Source organism: Engystomops pustulosus, chromosome 10, assembly GCF_040894005.1.
Source record: "Engystomops pustulosus chromosome 10, aEngPut4.maternal, whole genome shotgun sequence".
NCBI lineage: Eukaryota > Metazoa > Chordata > Amphibia > Anura > Leptodactylidae > Engystomops > Engystomops pustulosus.
The window spans coordinates 17,388,369-17,411,563 of NC_092420.1; the positions used below are offsets into that span (position 1 = coordinate 17,388,369).

Consider the following 23,195-nt stretch of genomic DNA (forward strand, 5'->3'; position numbering starts at 1 on the left):
ATGGTGCCGTTCCAACTCTGTTTTCTTTGTTGGCACTGTATATGTGTATATATAGCCTCATTATTATATTTTAGCATTGTTTTTCAGCAAAACCACTCAGTTCAGGGATTAAACAAGATATGTTTCTGCATCAGTGTAGTTACATTCTCAAGGTATGTTTGGTTCATAATGCATAAAAGCAAATGGTAGATTTCCTTTAAGTGCCAAAAATTGCACCAAAAAGTGTCGGGAAACTTACTCGAAGTGTAGGAAAGGCGTCTGGATTATAAAGCTCAGCGACAAAAAAAACAGGTTTTAAGTGTCAGAAAAGAAGCTAAATTGTAGCGCACAATAAATATGGTGCAGCAACAACAAAATAAATGCCCCCCATTCTGCGTTGATATACATAAGTTGGATTTCTGTGGTGGAAGGGGAAGAGTGTTCATCAGGTAAGGGGCTTCTTATCTACAAAGTATTGATCTAGGTGTGCAAGAGCCATAGGGGATCTACAAATACATCTCCCCCTGACCTATTCCCCTAAACTTGTTTACTTACATTGTCATGAATTTGGGTTGGGAAATCCCATTGCAGCCAGAGGGGGGTGTTAGACCTTCTTATAAAATGTATGTGAAATTGCTCTCACTAAACAATAGCCTTGTGGTTATGACCTTGTAGGGATTAATAGGATACCGAATAGGGACAGGGTCAATTCAGAAATGGTCCATGTCGGAGCAGATAAAGACTTGGCAGACCCGGCTCCAAAGTTTATTCATTAACCACACAAATACGCCTCGCAGTTTTAGGCTTTTATATTGTTCTGTGCTAGATACAGGTTCATTGAAGAAATATTTTCCAAATCCAGCTCCTCTAAGTTGATCGAAAGCTTCTTGTGTTGGGCTTAGACAGACCCACAGGTAACATAGGCAGGAATTCATCATTTTTGGCGCTGGCTCCCTATTTATTTTGCACAGGGATGTAAGTTTGTGGCGCACAGGATTCATGAATTGGCATACAACCGAAAATGGTCTAACCTAATTCCCGAGAATTAGTCCCCCAGAATAAGGAGCCCGAGTTTTATTGTACATAGTGTCCTATCTGCAGGGAGCAAGTTATAGAGCAGGAGGAGCTGAGCAAATTGTACATAGTGTCCTGTCTGCAGGTAGCATGTTATAGAGCAGGAGGAGCTGAACAGATTGTACATAGTGTCCTGTCTGCAGGCAGAATGTTATAGAGCAGGAGGAGTTGAGCACATTGTACATCGTGTCCTGTCTGCAGGCAGCATGTTATAGAGCAGTAAGAGCTGAGCAAAATGTACATACAGTCCTATCTGCAAGCAGCATGTTATAGAGCAGGAAGAGCTGAGCAAAATTTACATACAGTCCTATCTGCAGGCAGCATATTATAGATCTGAGCAGATTGTACAGTGTCCTACTTACAGGGAGCATATTATAGAGCAGGAGGAGCTGAGATGGTGGTCTCAGCTCAGCTCTCAGTGTCCTATTTGCAAGCAGTTTGTTATACAGCAGGATGAGCTCAGTACATCTTACATAGTGTCCAATCTGCAAGCAGCATGTTATAGAGCTGGAGGTGCTGAGCAGATTGCATATAATGTCTTATCTGCAGGTACAATACGGCAGAAGGTGTTGAGCAAATTATACATAGTGCCCTTTCTGTAAGCAGCATATTATACAGCAGGAGGAGCTGATAACATGGTGAACTGAACACTGGACCATAAAATGGGTGGAACCACCTATGTATGGACACAGATCTGTAAGCCACACCCCCTTGCCAAAACCACTATGCCATTGCCTAAATAAAGGATCGCTATGCCCAATTTATATGGTAAAATAAATTCTCCAATGACAGGTCCTTTTTCACATGTCCTATTAATGAATTTTGAGATAGAAGCGAATTGTCTAGTTCTTATGCAAACCTCAAATATTTGGGAAGTTGATAAAAATGCCAGAGAACATGAGCCTCACTAGATAGAATTAATACTAGATATTTTTCCTGTGAATTGTTGTGAATTTACTGATATATGTGTAATACATAATTTCCCCTGCGGAGGCGCTGCAGGGAAATAGAACAATTGCTGCTAGGTTCCTGCAGCTGATCATTGGGGATCTCAGAAGGATCCGGATGTGATCTGGTTATGATTGAGGAACACTTTTAATAAATAGAGGTTATCTATCCCCATTTTGGGATCCCCTGGTTTGGCACCACCATCGGTGTAGCATTCTCGCGGTATCAGTCCTGCTCTGGCCCAGTGCAGCTCGGGATAGATAAGAGGGAATGTGATGGTTTGTCTTCCGGCCAATACAAATAACACATCACAATGAATGTGCCATAAAATGTTGCAGCGATCGCTCATTCGCCGTTGATTTATTTGTAAAATCTTTACTCGCTCTTTTTATCTGCTGATTGTCAGAATTATAAACTGACCTCTTGGCTCCGCCGACAATAATAGAATCCAAATGCACATTACACAGCGAGGGAAAAAGTTCAGAAAGTTTTAGGAATGAGAAACTTTTTAGGATAAACACTGCCATGTAAATGGCATATACCCAAAAATCTGTTCTCTGTGATTTTCCCAGGAAGCGATCGCTACATTCTTTCTTATTGTATTCATTTACAACTGATGCGAAGGTAAACCGAGGATCTCCAAATTATCACCAGCCGCCCTGTCACATGGAAAATGCTGTCTGATCCACTAACAACATGAACAGATTGTACATAGTCCTATGTCCTATTTGCAGGCAGCATGTTATAGAGCAGGAGGAGCTGAGCAGATTGTACATAGTGTCCTATTTGCAGGCAGATGTTATAGAGCAGTAGGAGCTGAGCAGATTGTACATAGTGTCCTATCTGCAGGTAGCATGTTATAGAGGAGGAGGGGCTGAGCTGGATGTACATAGTGTTCTATTTGCAGGCAGAATGTTATAGAGCAGTAGGAGCTGAGCAGATTATACATAGTGTCCTATCTGCAGGCAGCATGTTATAGAGCAAAGGGAGCTGAGCAGATTGTACATAGTGTCCTATCTGCAGACAGCATGTTATAGAGCAGGAGGAGCTGAGCAGATTGTACATAGTGTCCTATCTGCATGCAGCATGTTATAGAGCAGGAGGAGCTGAGCAGATTATACATAGTGTCCTATCTGCAGGCAGCATGTTATAGAGCAAGAGGAGCTGAGCAAATTGTATTATGTGTCCTATCTGCAGGCAGCATGTAATAGAGCAAGAGGAGCTGAGCAGATTGTACATAGTGTCCTATCTGCAGGCAGCATGTTATAGAACAGTAGGAGCTGAGCAGATTCTATATAGTGTCCTATCTGCAGCCAGCATGTTATAGAGCAGGAGGGGCAGAACAGATTGTCTTTAGCTTGTCCTGGGTCATTGTCTCTCCACATTATGCTTCTGGTAGATGTGATCTGCGCTCACCTTGTTATAGGAGGCCTCAGCAGAGAAACTGTCTGCAGACCCTCATGGAGAGGTTGTGACTTTTCTCCTATATCTCTCTATGAGACAGTGATTGTTGTGTCCAGCTGAGGCAGCGCACACGTAGCTGATAGATAGATCACTCCTTAGCGTGCAGTCTGTAATGTCACCAATCTGCAGAACACAATTATGAGGAGGCTGATGCGAAAGGTCAGCTCCAAGCAAATGCCAACAAAGCCACCCAGCCAATCAGGAAGAGGGAAGCCGGCATAATGCGGTGCCCGGGGGAGGTTTTTGCCTTTGCAGTTACCATTGTTATGGTTATAGTATTTTTTTTTTTTTACAGCCAAAAATTAGGCCATAAATCTCACCTTCTCCATAAGATGTCACATTGCTCTTTCATCCCTTTGTATATTAACTTTGTGAAGTTTTTGCATTCAAGATCAGCCAAATCTGCACCGCAGACCTCTCCTTAAAATTAATAATTCACAGGACTTGAGGCGACGCAGAATACTGACTACAATCCGCCCTTTTCTTTGCTACAGCCCTGTGATTACAGCAGCATTGGTGCTCAATGAGTAAGTGCTGATGCTGCTGTAATCATAGGACTGAGACAGATTATATCAGTGCTTCATCTTAGGTTTATCTCTAGATCTCCATAGGAAATCTTAATGCGAACCTGTCACCAGGAATGTCATTTGTAGCTGGTGACAGGTTCCAATAGCCTTTTTTAAAAATGCCAGCATTTGAATCATTTCAGTACTTTATATAAGTTTAATTCACATTACCTAGGGGAGAGGAAGCTCCAGAAGTTACTATACTTATAGGGGTTGGCTACAATCATTAATGTTTACCAGGGTAAGTACAAGAACCCTCATTGCATCACCCATATTGTACTTTAAAGCCGCCAGGAATGGCAGGTCACATGACCCACCTGCAGCAGGACTCAGGACTTTCTGTGAGGTCCTGTGTCCTGCTGGCTTTGGGTGGATGGAGGAGGTTGTGCAGATAGTAATGTTGCCAGGGACTTCTGCATGCCCATCTGCTTTGGAGGTGATTGTATTGGAGGGGGGCGTGTAGACAGTACTGACTGCAACCCCCACCCCCCATCCACCGGAAACCAGCAGGACACAGGAAACCAGCAGGACACAGGAAGTCCCGGCAGCATTACACAAACTTTACCATGTTAAGTACTATATGGGTGACCCTTTTTAGGGTCTTGTACTTACCCTGGTAAAGTTCCGTAATTGTGACCAAGCCCTTTAACCTTCTCAAGGAAGTCCCTGGCTCCTGGGGGCTTTTATTCCTAATTAGCCCTTAAAGATGAAGTCATTTTCATTGCTTATTTGACATTTGCACAAATCTCTGGCCTAACGACTCCCGAGGTCGGGCATTGGCACCATACATAATGTATAGTGAACGTGACATCATCACCAAGGACCTGTTGGGAGCAGAAGAATTTTTTTTCTATCCCCTTAGAAAACCCCTTTAAGAAAAAAGATATTTAATAAAATGAACCAGTATCGAATTTTTAACCACCAAAAATTACATGGTTTTAGAAGTTGCATGATTCTACCACTAGATCCGTGTAATCAATAGGATAATTTCCAGAACATTTTAACTCAAAATACTAATAAACGTCACGGCAATCAACTCTACATTCCTTAAAAGCTAAAAACATACCGTACCTTAGATTTTGCAATATCCTTTTTCCATTTTTAGTGTCTTCTTATACATTTATATTGTCCAGGGGTTGAAATAACAGGAAGATACCACTTGCCAGTTCAACCCCTGGACATTGTTTCCAATGATTGCCATCTGTCTCTAATAGACAGGAGAATCTGCCCTCCGGTCATACACTTATACATGATACACTGTATCATATCATTGCTCCATGTAGTCTATATGAAGTGATCTGGACATGTAATCAGACCTCTTCTTGTAGACTGGAGAGATCGGTTCCCCTCTGGATCCAAAAAATCCAATAACAGCCTTGGTCTAGCAATAATGGATTACCTATAATATTGGTCTCTGCATATTGAGCAGATTCTTGGGCCATAAAGGAAATCTACCATTTGCTTTTATGCATTGTGAACTAAACATACCTTGACTGTAGCTGTACAGTTGAAACAGAAACATATCTTGTTTAATCCCTGATCCGAGGGGTTTTGCTCAAAAATAATTATAAAATTCAGGAGCTTGGGAAAGCTGGGTGCAGGCTGGCTGCCGTGCATAAAAGAGCTGCGTGAACTGTCCAGACAGGACCAATCAATCTGAGATGAATGACTCATACACAGCAGCTGGGGGATGGTGCCCAATTGATTACTTCTGCCTGTCAGGGACAACACAGTGATTACATTATTCTCTGGAGCAGTGTATAATTGGGGTAAGAGGAGATGCGCCGAGCAGCCACAGGAGCAACAGAGCCTCATTATCAGAATTGTATAATTGTTTTTTCAGCAAAACCACCCAGTTCAAGCATTAAACAAGATATGTTTCTGCATCAGTGTAGCAACAGCTTTCTCAAGGTTTGGCTCATAATGAAAAGAAGGGGGATCAGTGATTTTTGAACAGTTCAGTGGCGGCTGCATATTCAGAGCAACTTCTTGTGGCTAATAGAGGGGTTGCCTTGAGAATCACATTCATAAGACATCCCCTTTAAATTCCATGCAAATTTCTAACAATTTGCAGAGTGTAGATTTATTTTTTTCTTTCTTCCCGCTGAACAATCTCCTCTTCACAATACACATTGTACGCTACTTCCCAGGCAACTTAAAAGCTCTTTAGAAATGCTGAAACAGCTGCTTGAAACTCTTGTTATGTATGAGGGTTACTTTATATCTGAGCTTTGTCACTGCACATTAAAGGGGCGCTGACTTCAAACTGCTCCGTGCTTTAATGTGCAGGCAAATAGTGGTATGTTATCTGGTGTACAGAATATTGTGTCTACTATCTCGATGATACTGTTATATTTTCATAACCCCGTCCACACCCTTACTGATGGCTGGTTTAGATTACACTGTGAATTCACGCACATGCCGTGCTTTTAAAGTGAATGTCCAAAATATGTATTTTTAGGACCAAAGTTTTGTCTAATTGCCAAATATAGATAGTACTTAGAGCTCCGGTTATTGAAACAATTTTCCAAATCTTCTGCATGGACATAAAATGAAAAGATACTATGCAGCTATCACCAGTTTAGGAGCTCACACTACGCTCCTAAAACTCCCTCTTGTGGTGATGGAGATGCTAGAGATCAATAGATCTGTGTGTAATGGTAACCCCATGGTTGGGTCATGTCTTCCAACAGCAGTAGTTGCTTCTTCTTGGTTCTTCGTAACTTTAGGGGGAGCAGAGGTTGGGATCACACCTGGGCCCAAGAGGTTTAGGGGGGCCCTTATGATGTCACTTTCCCATATGAGAAGACTATTACTATAAACCATACATTATAGTCGGGGGCCTGGCACAGACTTTGCACTGGGGCCCATCAGCTTCTAGTTACGCCACTGTTAGCAGCTCTCCATTTTGGTCCAGAGTAGAAGATCTGTCACTCCATAGATATGACCTATTAGGTGTTGTCTTCATAAGTTTCGGGATGAAGGCCAATTTACTATAGACTTTGATTCTATGGATTTGATGTCTCATCCCACTCTCTGGGGTACAATCAACTGTGATCTGTAGATTGTCAGAAATTATACTTTTATAGATGTTATGAGCTTATGGGGTCAATACGTCCATTTCTTGCAATGATCAAGGTCTGCCTGCACCATTGGTGTACATCTGCTTCCAGTTACACGACTAGACTATCCGTCCAAATGAATGATTTGTTGGTTATTGGTTCCATCGCCGCAGACATTCCTGATCAGTCAGCAAAAAAAAAAATGTTGTAAATTGTGGAAAAATATCATCTGGAAATGAGGAGCCATCCATCAAGATGTGTGGATAACAACCGGTTGTTGGGGTCTTCAAACTCAACTTTGGTTGGTTGTTTCAAGATGGTTGGTGCTTGGTGCCTGGATGTTGTAGATGACAATTGGGTCAAGGGTGTGTAGGGGATATACAGGACTCGATAACAGTGGCCCCTTCATTCGGCCAATCACAGGTGACTTGCATGTTTTTAACCCCTTCATTCAATCTTCTTTGTTTACTCTTCACAGCTCGGCACCTTCAAGTCTCAGGACGGGGACTATTTTGTTGAACCTTTGCTCTTGGAGGATGGGGGAGAGTTTGATGAAGAAGAAAACAAGCCACATGTAGTGTACAGACACATCACACCTCAGCGAAACGCATCAAGGGACGCAAAGACATGTGACACGACAGGTGAGAGAATACGAGTTTCCTCCCACATGGTTAGCCCTTCATGAATCATTGACGTGTTTTATGTGTGGCCGAAGGAATGGTAAATCTGGGGGCCTCGCGATGGGGAGGCTTCACACCACTAACCATGGCCTTACATTGTAGTCAGGTGCCAAATTTTCAAGGATCCCTTTATGGTCTTTCAATGACACCAAAATGACATGTACAAAAAAAAATTATATAGGAATATTTTGGTGGCTTTTTTTTGGTTTTGACCAATTTATCTTGTATTGGTGGAATTTCATGATGAAAATCTGTTGTCTTGTGTATAAAAGCTCTATATCAGAGGTTTCTGAATTCATAGGGTGGACGAGCTGGATAGACTCAAGGACCAACATTGTTCATGCATTTTATGGGTGGCCCATGGATGTAAATGGAATAATTAAATAGTTTCCTCCCACAGGGCCGGCCCCAGCACTGGGCATAACTGGGCAATTGTTATGGGCCCAGAGCTGCTGGGGGGGGCCCATATAAGGCTGTATATAAGGAATCCATGGTGGGGAGGGAACAGTATCTAATAAATCCATAGGGTGTGAGGGGAGCTGTTTGGTATAATAAACTAGGATACAGGAGACTGTTTTAATTTCTGAATGTTTAATGCCGTCATGTGAGTTCATTGCAAAGGGGCCCACTGAGGCTCTGTCACCCAGGGGCCTACTGAAACCTGGAGCCGACTCTGTCCTCCCAAATCACTTATCCAAGAACCTAATGCTTCGGGGTGATTGCATCTCCCTATCCATTGGTCCTATGAAAAAAGTGTCTGGTCACTGGTCACTGGATGGTGTCACCTCTTGGACCCCTAAAATTCTCAAGAACTGAGCTCCGGTGTCATGTGTCCATTTGAATGGAGCGGTACTGCTCCGTTTGAATTCCTTGGGGCTAATATTGTCCATTCAAAGAGGGAAATCTAAACCCCCGTTCTTGTCTCCTGGTCATGGGTCCCTGCTGTAGAACCCTCCATGATTAGACACTTGTTACATATCCCGAGACAGGTGCTAAGTTCTTATGAACTTCTTTATTATCCCCTATTGTGGTGAATAATGCAGGGAGATTAAAGGGGTGTTCCAGGATTTTTTTTTTGTTTTTAGTAAAGATATTAATATCAAATCAGTGTTGTCACTGCACCTCTGAGGAGATCTCTACTGATTGGACAAGGACTGTGGCTTTTTCACTGTCTACTAAGTATAGTGGCTACACTTTTCATTGCACCTCACCCAAATTCACCTTTGCTATTCTCGTATTGATGACCTCTCCTAGTGATATATAATTTTAAAGAAAAGTCATGGAATACCCATTTAACTAGTTACTGCCAGAATACTCCTTTGATAACTGGGGTTTCAGGTTCTCAGCTTATATTTATTAGTCCATAGAAGGCGATCCCTTTAAGATGAGTCTTCCTATTTTTTTAAATTCTAAAAATCTTTCTTCTATGTTGAGGTAAATTTTTTTAATACTTTAAAGCCATAGCATTATGAAGAATTCAAAAATGGGGGCGCTGTTGCACTGTCGTTTATGGAAAGTGTCTCTGGTAAAAAGTGGTACTGCAGGTGGCAAACGTTTATTATGAGTGCATAACATTTGTGCTAAGTATTTTATGAAAATTCAATGATCTTTCTGTTACTGAACGAGAGTATTCAGGTTGGTCGTATATATGTCATCCGGACCCCTGTAGGGACTGTAGGTGTAGGTGTCCCTGATTTATGACCCTGTGCCTATTAGAAGAGATTTGGCTGCCTATTGCCTCCTCCGGGGTCAGTAGCTGAATGCTCGTATTCTATAGCACATGTCATTACTCTGCTGACACTATAAACCCCCCGTCATATGGTAAAGCCATCGGACCCTCTGCCCACAGACATCATATCCTGCACAGCAGAAGGAAAACAACTTTATAGACAACCTGAGGAAATAAGTGAAGAAAAGATGATGACAGCATCTCCTCCCGGCCCTCATATATCCGAAAAACATGTTTTTCTTTCAGCTACTTGGATGCATTTTCCATACCAGAAAGGTCATTCCGTAGTAACCCCCCCCCCCCCTTTTATTTAGAGACCATTGAGTTTTGAAGTGCCTTTACTATTTGGATAGCAATTATAAAGGACCCCTTCGCAGTCCTTGAACCGGGGCCAAGGAAAGAGGGTCCTTGATCTAATGTACCATAGAGTGAAACAACACATAGCAAACAATAAGTAATCCCCTTTGATGTCTATAAATAGAAGGACTAAAAATATGGATAACATATCCCTAGAATAGGTTCTTAATATCAGATTAGTGGGGGGTCCAGCGCCCATCACCCCCAAATATCAGCTCTTTTTATTATCTGTGCACAGACAATGGAACAGGAAGCAGATAGCACCATTTCCTGTTTAGTGGTCACACCTGGTTACTGCAAATCAACTCCCATTTATTTTAGAGTGAGCTAAGTTGCAGTTACTTGCTTCAGCCACTAAACAGAAAACGGCGCTGTCTGCTTCCTGCTCCATTCTGAGAACAACTATACTGTGTGGGTGCTGGCTGTCGGACTATCCCACCAACCAGATACGGAGGACCTCTCCTTAACCAGTTAATTATTTCAAGAGATATTGTAGTGTGTGTTGCAAGCTTAAACTGTGTAGTTTTTTTAGGAAATTTGTAAAAATTTTGATTTTTATTTTTCATCATGCAATCCCAAAATATTTTAAAACTGAACCTAGTAGGAAATTAGCCATCGCCAGGTCATATTTATGGGAACCTCAATGTTTTGATATATATAAAATCAAATGGCCTCCTTCCTTCTAAAATCAACATTTAAAATTATGCTAATGAGCCTGAAGAGCTACCCTAGCCCCTTTGTGATTTGACTTAAAAAGCTGTTACACTGTCTCACCCTCACCTTTACTCAACAATTGTGCAGTGAGCCCTTCCTGCATGAGGGGGGAGGGTGAGACAGTGTAACAGCCTTTTAAGTCAAATCACAAAGGGGCTAGGGTAGCTCTTCAGGCTCATTAGCATAATTTTAAACGTTGATTTTAGAAAGAAGGAGGCCATGGATAACAAAAATAAGAAAGATTACCATAGTCACGGTGCCTGGATGTATCAGTAATGTCCCTGGTTTATCATGATCCTAAGAATCATTCCCTTTTCATAATCCTGCCCCGCCCCTTTAAGTCTATGATCTTTTTTTCGCTTAGCAGCTTCTCAGAAGATACGTAACCTTTATACCTCTGGGTTCTTACTTCTTTCTCCGCGGTTATCAGTCTCCCTCTTAAGATTCCTGTCACACTCTCTAAGGAGTCACAGACAGAACTGCTCATTTAAGGCTAAAATGAGTTAACCATTTGGTTACCGAAGGTTACTCCAATGTTATGATAGAGCTGATTTATTGACCATGGAGGATTTTGGCCTGTGACCCCTTACTTTTTAGTAACCAGGACTTATATCCAAACCCTGATTTGGAAAATTGTAAACCTAGTGGACTTTTATATATAATGTATATACACCAGACAACTCACCTTTCCCTGTGATACACCCTGTCCTCTGCGTGAGCCATGCTTTAAAGGGAGTCTGTCACCAATATTTACACCCCTAAACTACCAGTCCTCTCATGTTGGGTATAAAATGGTCTTTTAAGAATTCCCTCCATCCAAAATCACCTCCAGAGTCACATGCAAATGAGCTGAGAAAAGTCACTTTTTGCATGAGATGGGGCTGAAGGAGGAGAATCACTTCAGATATCCAGGATAACTTCTGTAGCACACAGAACCACAACCCAGAGCTTTTTGAAAGATAAGATTATTATCTTTAAAATGGCACCAAAACCAGTTGTTATGGGCCCAAGATAAGAATATCTTCTGTTCATCTTCTAGCCTCTATGTATAACTCACCTCAGACAAAATGTGACTCTTTTCACCTTGTTTTCATATGACTAGGGAGTAAACGTTTTTAAGTAAAGGACAATTTGAAAGGATATTTTATACCCTACCAAAGGAGCTTCTACCTTAGTGGGGTAAAAACTGGTGACAGGTTCACGCTTGTACTGCTCCATGTGTGTGCAAATGTTAAGAGGTATGTGCTCACCTATCAGGTTATCCTCTGCATGTGACCTCTGACCTCTGTGTCCAGAGCAAGTAGATTCACAACAGTAGACCCTCAGCACATCTCCAGCAGATTTCTCTAACTTCCAGCAGAAGTAAACTAATAATGTCTGGGACCCTAAACCCCAAATGTATAACAGGATATGGCAGGTTCCCAGGGGTGTAACTTCAGGGGCAGCAGCCATAGCATCTGCTGTGGGGCCCACAGTGTCAGGGGGCCCCAGCATCTGAGCAATCAAAACTGCAGTGTAAAGTATGGGGGGAAAAGCAAGTAGCAGTGCATTTAATGAATTGGATGGAACAGAACTTGCAAAATGCAGCCAATACTGAAGGCAAAGTGTTATCCATACTGTATACATGATTTCTATTCTGCATCATTCTGTATCCCCCATATGTAGATTTTAGTAGACCGGCCATGGAATCTGAGGGTGAGTGCAGGAAATGCTCGGAAGGAGTTAATTAAACGAGAAACAAGGATCTTTGAAGATCTTTATTGTGGTTTTATACAAAAGCATGAATGGAACAAGATTACCATCACCCGAGCCCTTACCTGCATCACAGGTAATGAGGCGGAACGGGGGAAGCACATGGGCTCCTGTGAATTCCGCCTTTAGAAATTGTCCCGGTGTAGAATCCAAATATACAGAAGTCTTTTTACATATAATATCATGCGTCTTATTGTTTTTTTAGGTATGTTAAATCCAGGGAGACAAAATTTTGAGCAGTCCCAAAAATGTTGCAATTTTATTGCTGTGTGCCTCTTTGGCTCTTGGGCCTGGAAGCAAAATAGGGGCCCGGCTACCATGTGCCTTGGTATGTGATATAACCTGACGGTGTAGAGGTAGCAAAATCACCAAGGTCCTCGTGCCTCCTAATGTTATGCATCTTCCAGCTGCCGGGGCTGATACTGCAAAACATGGAGTGTATAACAAGTGCAGAGGGGATCCAGCAGCTCTCCTGGGGCCCCTTCCACACTTTCCACTAGGGGGCTTGCATATTGTCAGCAGAAGGAGTGCACAAGCCAGGAGCATGCATCTGGCTTGTGCGCTGCTTCAGGTGGTCTGCAGCTGTCTGCAGGTAGAAGTTGCAGATACATAACTGTGAAAGCCATGGGCCCCCTCTCCCTGCGGGCCTGGTCGTGGTTGCACACCTTACAATTGAAATCGTTCCGCCCCTAATTACTGAAGACCTTGAATAAAGGAAGATATTTTTCGTCAATACCTTCTATGGCATTTTGAATGTGCCGGGCTCCTATTTTGACTTATTAGAAGCTCCATTACTCCTCATTCTTGGTACAAAGCCGAGATATTTACTCCTCCCTCTCACTTTGGCTCCACCCGCGCTTAATGTGACAGGAAGCTAAGCACCCGCTCTTCATGTTCCACTTCCTGTTACTGCCCTCCACCAATCATAGAGAGGACTGTGCCGGATTAATATGGAAACAGCCTTAGAAACCTCAGTGTGGTCCAGACTACTTGACTCTCGACTTCCCCTCCCCCCAATGAGACCAGTCCCTGCTTCCCACCATTATTGAACTGCGAGATTCTTCCCTCTACTAACTAGGAAACCCTTGATATAAACTCTAATAACAATGTTGGATAACTAAACATAACGCAGCCAAGACAATGACAGGAAAATGAGAGGCCAAAAAATTTATAGCTATTTGTTCCAACTCATCGGAGCACAGCTTTACTAGAGACGATGAAACGGGATCATGATCATGAAACACTCACATAGGCCCATATATACATGGAAAGATGAGCTCCGCCTACAAGACTTCAGCTACTTTCACAGATTTTATGTACAATTAGCTCTCGGCTGCAGTGAATCTCGGTTTTTTTTTCCATGGAGTTGTTTCATGACACGATAATGAAGTCGATAAGTGCGTTATAAAAAGCGCCACTCCACAGTGTGATGGAAGGAGCGCGGCTTCTGTAATCTGTGTTTTCGCTTTTAGGTGAAATTTTAATGGAAGCTATTTAAAAGTTTTTTTATTGCAAGTGTGTTCCATATTAAGAGTCTATGATGTCAATAAGAGGCTCCTAGGGGGAGGAGCCACAGTCCAAGTTGTTTCTGTTCGCCTTTGATTGGTTAGAGAGACTCTGAACTTAGGAAATGGTGTCCTCAGATGCAGATATGGTGATACTTTAATAATTAATTTTAGCGTCATGCCCACGTGTGACTCTTTCTGACATGACCACATGTGGCCATCATGGCCGGATTAACGGTGGTGGAGGACCCTGGGAGCAAACTGGTGGGAGCCTTTACCACAATTGTTAAGTACCATAAGTTTTGGTTCCTGGAAGTAATAATTCTTCTCCAGAGATCCCAGATAACAGAACTGCCCTTAAACTGATACTAAATAAAAGTTACAATTTATGGAAAAACGAACCTCATCAAATAGAACTCAGCTTCTGCACAACATCTTCATGTGAACCTACGCTGCTACAGAACTTCAAAATACACGTAGCAGATGGAAACCCCATCCTCCTGCTCAATGGTGGTGGCCCCGAGCTCACGCCCTAGATACCCAACGTATAATCCAGCCTTGGTGGCCCTTGAGAGGCAATTTCCCATGCGTTAAAAAGAACAGGATATAGAGGCCAGTGGTGAACTCTGGACTTGTCTGAATAAGAGAGTAATAAAGTGTTCCTTATCTTTTCTCATGATATAAGATGGACATGAGATATGCAACATTTTTATACTTACGGCCATGCCCGCTGCAATCAATGGGACAGAATGGCATACCGGAAATCCGGGACTGTCTTGCTGGATCTGGGATGGTGGGAAGGTATAATAAAGTGATTCATACTGTGCAAACACTTCAGTATGTCCCTACCTTCCATCCACTAGTATTTAGGTCTTAGATTTGGACGAGGTAGGAGTAGAACAGTCAATCGCCAGTGAGTAAGGACATGCTGGTGGTTTAATGTCTTCAATGGCACCAGAACCTTGTCTTACATACTGGATAGAAGCGTCAGATGTCACAAAGCTCCTAAAAGGGAGTTGGTTTTATATTCTTCACACCCACATTTTCACAAAAATTCAAAATAATATAATAATTTATCAATGTAATCACTTGTTGAAGTTATGGACCCAAAATCTCTAGTGCTTCTTCATCTGTGCCCAACATAGTGGGGCTCATTTACTCACCCGGTCCTGTCGCGATCCTGTGGCGCGTTATCTGACGTGGATTCGGGTTCTGCCGGATTGACTAAGGTCGTACGCCCGATATCCCGCATGTGTTGCTGCTACGCCGAGGTCCGCCGGAGTTCACCTGCTTCTTACCGGTGCATATGAGTGCTTGCGACACATTTTTAAAATTCTGCGGTTTTTCCGAATCCGTCAGGTTGTCTGACGGCCACACACCCCCCCCACCCCCTCCGATTTCTGTCGCGTGAAAGCCGGCGCGAATGCTACGAAATCCGATCACTTGCGCAAAAATCCAGGCGGAATTCGGCGCAAAATGGAAACATATGGGAAACCCAACGAAAGTGCGGCTGCGGAGCCCTTAGTAAACCCTTGGTAAATGAGCCCCAGTGTGAATGAAAAAATTGCAGTCAATCAAATTCTTCATTGTGGCCCTTGCTTTGTTTTTACGTTCCTCGTGGTCACATGTAACTATTTCATATATTAGACCATTTTTATAAATAAGTGACATAATACTATTTTGTATCGGCTCCATAGAATCCCTCTGCCGCGCTCTATGATCCTGATGATATTTATCTCGGTCCCTCCACGTTGCGGCTATTTCTGTCCCGGGTGACTGTGTTGTCTATCATAGGCCCTGGAACAATGCATGGAAGTAAACAGGGAAACTCCAGATTGAGAAGCTTTTAGGCAACGGGCACCAATATTTATTTATATGCTGCTATTTTTTATTCTAGTTTTTTGTATGTTTTATCTTATCCCGCTGCTTTCTTTGTCCTCATGATAATGTCCATGAGACGAATGTTCTGCAGAGATACAGGATGTGTTACTGTTTCCGGGATAAATTTAGACGACTGTCACCTCTGATCACTGTTATAAGGTTTATATATAGGGTAATGTCTCCCTTAGCGTAAATGATAGGAATATAATAAAGTCAAAATGAGAGATCAGTGACTTAGTGGAAAGAGGACACCAGGATAGTTGGCACAGCTACTGCTAAATGGTCCAGCAATTAAAGGGGTGTGCCAGGTCCATAAAGCTAACAGGGGTTATGTCAGGGGAACTTGTAATGCGTGTTTTTTTCTCTGTACTGTGACATCACTGTGTATTGTATTCCTGTACTGTGACATCACTGTGTATTGTATTCCTGTACTGTGACATCACTGTGTATTGTATTCTTGTACTCTGACATCATTGTGTGTATTATCCCTGTACTGTGACATCACTATGTGTATTATCGCTGTGCTGTGACATCACTGTGTGTATTATCGCTGTGCTGTGACATCACTGTGTGTATTATCCCTGTACTGTGACATCACTGTGTGTATTATCCCTGTACTGTGACATCACTATGTGTATTATCCCTGTACTGTGACATCACTGTGTGTATTATCCCTGTACTGTGACATCACTGTGTGTATTATCTCTGTACTGTGACATCACTGTGTGTATTACCCCTGTCCTGTGACATCACTTAACTTATTATCCTGTACTGTGACATCACTGTGTGTATTATCCCTGTACTGTGACATCACTGTGTGTATTATCCCTGTACTGTGACATCACTGTGTGTATTATCTCTGTACTGTGACATCACTGTGTGTATTATCCCTGTACTGTGACATCACTGTGTGTATTATCTCTGTACTGTGACATCACTGTGTGTATTATATCTGTACTGTGACATCACTGTGTGTATTATCTCTGTACTGTGACATCACTGTGTGTATTATCCTGTACTGTGACATCACTGTGTGTATTATCTCTGTACTGTGACATCACTGTGTGTATTATCCCTGTACTATGACATCACTGTGTGTATTATCCCTGTACTGTGACATCACTGTGTGTATTATTCCTGTACTGTGACATCACTGTGTGTATTATCCCTGTACTGTGACATTACTGTGTGTATTATCCCTGTACTGTGACATCACTGTGTGTATTATCCCTGTACTGTGACATCACTCTGTGTATTATCCTTGTACTGTGACATCACTGTGTGTAGTATTCCTGTACTGTGACATCGCTGTGTGTATTATCCTGTACTGTGACATCACTGGGTGTATTATCTCTGTACTGTGACATCACTGTGTGTATTATCTCTGTACTGTGACATCACTGTGTGTATTATCCCTGTACTGTGACATCACTGTGTGTATTATCAATGTACTGTGACATCACTGTGTGTATTATACCTGTACTGTGACATCGCTGTGTGTATTATCCATGTGCTGTGACATCACTGTGTGTATTATCCTTGTACTGTGACATCACTGTGTGTAGTATTCCTGTACTGTGACATCGCTGTGTGTATTATCCTGTACTGTGACATCACTGGGTGTATTATCTCTGTACTGTGACATCACTGTGTGTATTATCCCTGTACTGTGACATCACTGTGTGTATTATCCCTGTACGGTGACATCACTGTGTGTATTATCCCTGTGCTGTGAAATCACTGTGTGTATTATCCGTGTACTGTGACATCACTGTGTGTAGTATTCCTGTACTGTGACATCACTGTGTGTATTATCCCTGTGCTGTGACATCACTGTGTGTATTATCCCTGTGCTGTGACATCACTGTGTGTATTATCCCTGTACTGTGACATCACTGTGTGTATTATCCCTGTGCTGTGACATCACTGTGTGTATTATCCGTGTACTGTGACATCACTGCGTGTATTATCCATGTACTGTGACATCACTGTGTTTAGTATCCCAGTACTGCGACATCACTGTGTGTATTATCCCTGTAATGTGACATCACTGTGTGTATTATCCCTGTGCTGGGACATCACTGTGTGTATTATCCGTTTACTGTGACATCACTGCGTGTATTATCCATGTACTGTGACATCACTGTGTTTAGTATCCCAGTACTGCGACATCACTGTGTGTATTATCCCTGTACTGTGACATCACTGTGTGTATTATCCCTGTACTGTGACATCACTGTGTGTATTATCTCTGTACTGCGACATCACTTTGTGTATCATCCCTGTACTGTGACATCACTGTGTGTATCATCCCTGTACTGTGACATCACTGTGTGTATTATCACTGTTCTGTGACATCACTGTGTGTATTATCACTGTTCTGTGACATCACTGTGGTCTTTAGTTTCATTTTGTGAACTCTCTACTGAACTTGGTCTTAGTACACCAGGGTCCTATTCCTATAAATGTGTCAAGTTCTTACATCTGGATGTGAAGTTTACATGAATATAATATTATATCAATAAAACATCCTTAATAGAAAATCCCATTAGGAACCTAATGGATGATCCAATGTCCTTTCTTAGTCAGTATATATATATAGTGCATTCCCCATATGTTGCACATTAGGAGGGAGGAGAACGTTCTGACAAATCTTCTTGTTAATAACATATTGAAAGACAGGATCAGCTCTCGGCTGGAGACATCTTTCTCCTTGGAAGACTCCACCTAAGAATTCTCTCACTTCATTCTTATAGCAAATATCTGTTACTGTAAGTTTTTCTCTCTGTTATGGTATATTCTTGACACTTTAGTGGAATAATGTGTGCTGGATTTGTCCTAGATGTTTAAGGGGTGTTTGGGGAGTAGATGGACCTTAGGACCTGCATCATATGACCGAGCATTCAAAGGTACCAAAATGAAGACCCTGTACAAAGACGATACACCGTACACTTGTTTGACCTCTGGAATCTGTCCTGAATAACATGTGTCTCTGGCTCCTAAATGATACCTGACGTTGGAGTGTGACATCTGATTTTGACAGTTAACTCTGACTCATCTTGTAGTGTGATACCTGACCCTAAACTTTGACTCTGGCTCCTGAATCTGACCTTGGAGTGTGATACCTGACCCTAAACTTTGACTCTGGCTCCTGAATCTGACCTTGGAGTGTGATACCTGACCCTAAACTTTGACTCTGGCTCCTGAATCTGACCTTGGAGTGTGATATCTGACTCTAACCTTTGACTCTGGCTCCTGAATCTGACCTTGGAGTGTGATATCTGACTCTAACCTTTGACTCTGGCTCCTGAATCTGACCTTGGAGGTTGATATCTGACTTTGACACTGACCCATGTTTCTGGTTTCTGAATATCAACTTAGAGTGTGATATCTACCTCTAACCCTTGACACTGACTCCTGAATCTATCCCCTGAGTTTGTCACCTGACTGTAACTCCTGATTCTGACAATTGAGTATAAAGATTGACTCTTAACTTTTTGGTTGACTTTTGCATCTGACCTTGTAGTGTGATACCTGACTCTAACCCTTGACACTGACTCCTGAATCTAACCTCCGAGTATGCCGACTGATGGTAACTCCTGATACTGACTCCGGAATCTGACCTTAGAGTATAACGATTGACTCTCAACCTTTTGGTTGACTCCTGAATCTGACTTTGTAGTGTGATTCCTGACACTGACCTTTGACCCTGACTCATGAATATGACCTTAGATTATAATACTAGACTCTGACCCTTGGCTCTGATCTTGGAGTATGACACCTGACCCTTAACTCTAAGTCCTTATTTTGACTTCGGAGTTTGATGCCTGACTCTGCCCCTTGACTGACTCCTGCATATGACCTTGGAGTGATACCTGATTCTGACCTTTGAATATGAATCCTGAGTTTGACCTTGAAGTATGACACCTGACTGTGACCCCTGATTCTGACCCTGAGGTATGATAGTTCCTATCCTAGCCAAAGTATGTTTTACCTTACAGTATATGCTCTGTCTATCACCAGATGTGGTCAGGCAGCAAAATATACAACAAGCAACAAATTTAGTGGTCAATTTTGACAATTTCTGATCTAAAAATTGCCTCCATGTCTAGATAAATAGGCCTGAATAATCAACAATGGGCCACATGTATCACTTGTTTTTTCCTGTTATTTTTGCACCTTTTCATACTGGCGCACTGTTTTTGCGCCATTTTTGCCATTAAATGCCAAACTAGCCGCGCAGCAAAAATAAGCAGCTTTCCCTCATCTATCTTACCAATCCAGATGTTTTGCTGCGCCTACTGATATTCATCACTTGCAACTTTTTCATTTAGGCACAAAAACGGGCGCAAAAACACTCCAGCCCGAAGGTGGCGTTATCTGAGAAGTGACACTGAGCCCCTTTGCAGGACAGCTCATTTCTAGCAGCAGAGCTCAGCCAGACACTAGAACAGATAATACACAACTACATACACTGCAGACACTAGTACAGATAATATACACACTACATACACTGCAGACACTAGAACGGATAATATACACACTACAGCAGTGGTGGCGAACCTCTGGCACTGGTGCCAGAGGCGGCACTCGGAGCCCTCTCTGTGGACACCCAGGCCATCACCTCAGCATGAAGTTCACCAGGCAGGACTCAAAAGAATCTTCCTACTGAATCTTCCTACAATGATAGGAGAATTTTCCCTCCTCCTTTCAACTGCGTTGGTGTCCTTAGCAGGCTGAACGATGAAAGTTGAAAGGTTCGTCATCACTGCACTACAGACATTAGTACAGATAATACAGAAATGAGATACACTACAGACAGGAGCTGCAGACTCTATTTACAGTTCATCACCTTCTATTTACAAAACATTCTGCAAAATCCTGAGCTCAAAGCAAAAGCTGGGAACTTTGCAGAATGTTGCAGATAGTACAGACAAGTGTCCCCCATGTAATTCTGCACAGTATCACCAGTGTGTCTGAGGGGGATATTGTGCAGAATTACAGGGGTGCAGCAGGAGACCAGCACTGGGGGATCCCCTCCAGGAGAAGCCACTGCTGAGGAGGTCACTGGGTGCAGGGTGCCACACACCTGGGTGCTGCTGTGAGTGTTATCTTCATTCTGGGCTGTGGGAGAAGCAGAGAGGAGCTTGTAGCAGGATCACATGTAAGTGCCCGAATCTAACATTGCGCCTAAACTGTTTTAAAGTAAAGTGATTAATAAGAGGCAGAAAATTAACTTATCACAGATGGTTGTAGCTTGTGATAATTCTGGCAAAACAGTGCGCCAGAATTTAGGCGCAACTACTACACTTGGGCGCACAAAAGTGATAAATGTGGCCCAATATGTTTTACTCCTATATAGGTGATAAGTCACAGTATACAGAGCATAGGAGAAGGCATGGGCATGGGGTTGTTACACTTTCCTCTGTATAACACCAATATTAATAGGAGTCACTGGAGTTAAGGATTAACCCTTTCACACCCTGCGGCTCTGCACATTGCACATGGATGGACTCTCTCTTTACGCTTCTCAGGTAGCGGGTTAAAGGGCTTATTCCAGATATTGTTGTACAATGAGTAACTTTTTAACTTGGCGGCTTGGCGCGGTCACATGTCACTTTATGTGGTCACTTGATTTTGCTGATGGTTATAATAATTATAGACGTGTCTGTGTACAGCTCTGACAGAGGGAGATAAAAATGGAACAGGATCAGTCTATTTGAGGATAGTGACATAATACAGCCCAAATCTACACGTCTCACAATGTCTCATCTACTTTATCTAGCTTTCTTCTGTCTATATCATATCTATCTATCTATCTATCTATCTATCTCATATCTATCTATCTATCTATCTATCTCATATCTATCTATCTATAGTATGATATATATATATATATATATATATATATATATATATATATATTACTGTTTCCTACTATACGTATCTATATCAAGTCAAATCTATCATCTGTATCATATCTATCAATTATATATCTATCATCTATCTATCTATATCATGTCTCTCTATCTCTCTTCTGTCTTTTACTCTAATTACAGTTGTTATCTTAGCTTCTATATCAGTCCACGTCCCTCTTCCCATACGACACATTTCTCTGGCTGATGTCACTGCACATGACGTGAATCATTTCCCTAATGTCATCCTCGCCGGCTCCCGTGTACCCTCGTCCTAACTTTCCTAAGTTTCTCTTTTAAGAAGCCTAAATTCCAGTGAGAACGTTATGACTGAAAGAGAGTAAAAAAAAAAAGGAGCCAGAATTAGCGCAGAGGAAATGGTAGCAGATCGTAATTAATAGAGAATGAAAAGCTGCCTAAAAATAGCGTGGAGGAGACAAAAGGTCACTGGGGATTACACAAATGGGACCTTCTACACGTAACACCGAACACGCAAAAGGTTTCAGAAATCTGGCGGCAGATATTCAGACATTGTGACTTCTGCGTCCTTTTGTGTATCCATGGGCCACATTTATCACTTCTGTGCGCCTAAGTGTAGTAGTTGCGCCTAAATTCTGGCGCACTGTTTTGCCACAAGCTACAACCATCTGTGATAAGTATATTTTCTGCCTCTTATTAATCACTTTACTTTAACACAGTTTAGGCGCAATTCGGGCACTTACATGTGATCCTGCTACAAGCTCCTCTCTGCTTTTCCCACAGCCCAGAATGAAGATAACACTCACAGCAGCACCCAGGTGTGTGACACCCTGCACCCAGTGACCTCCTCAGAAGGGGCTTCTCCTGGAGGGGATCCCCCAGTGCTGGTCTCCTGCTGCACCCCTGTAATTCTGCACAATATCCCCCTCAGGCACTGTGCAGAATTACATGGGGGACACTTGTATGTCGTATCTGCAAACTTCTGCAAGCTTCTGCAAACTTCTCTTGCTCTTGCTGTGAGCTCAGCGTTTTGCAGAATGTTTTGTAAATAGAAGGTGATGAACTGTAAATAGAGTCTGCAGCTCCTGTCTGCAGTGTATCTAATGTATCTATTATCTCTTCTAGTGTCTGGCTGAGCTCTGCTGCTAGAAATGAGCTCTTCTGCAAAGGGGCTCAGTGCTTTCTTCTCAGATAACGCCACCTTCGGGCTGGAGTGTTTTTGCGCCCGTTTTTGCGCCTAAATGAACACGTTGCAGGTGATGAATATCATTAGGCGCAGCAAAACATCTGGATTGGTAAGATAGATGAGGGAAAGCTGGTTATTTCTGCTGCGCGGCTAGTTTGGCGTTTAATCGCAAAAATGGCGCAAAAACGATGCGCCTGAATGAAAACGCGCAAAAACAACAGAAAAAACGAGTGATAAATGTGGCCCTAGGCCCTTTGCAGTAGAGCTCATTTCTAGCAGCAAAGCTCAGCCAGACACTGGAACATATAATAGATACATTAGATACATTGCAGACAGGAGCTGCAGACTCTATTTACAGTTCATCACTTCTATTTACAAAATATTCTGCAAAACGCTGAGCTCAA

At 42.4% G+C, this 23,195-nt stretch overlaps 1 protein-coding gene across 1 annotated transcript in view; it reads left to right on the forward strand.

Annotated features, from left to right (window-relative positions):
* ADAMTS9 (ADAM metallopeptidase with thrombospondin type 1 motif 9) overlaps positions 1–23,195 on the forward strand; it is a 167,702-nt gene that overhangs the window by 9,148 nt on the left and 135,359 nt on the right. Inside the window, exon 3 of the mRNA XM_072128981.1 lies at positions 7,572–7,734. Within this exon, the coding sequence (XP_071985082.1) occupies positions 7,572–7,734 (163 nt within the window). The remainder of the gene's footprint in view (positions 1–7,571; positions 7,735–23,195) is intronic.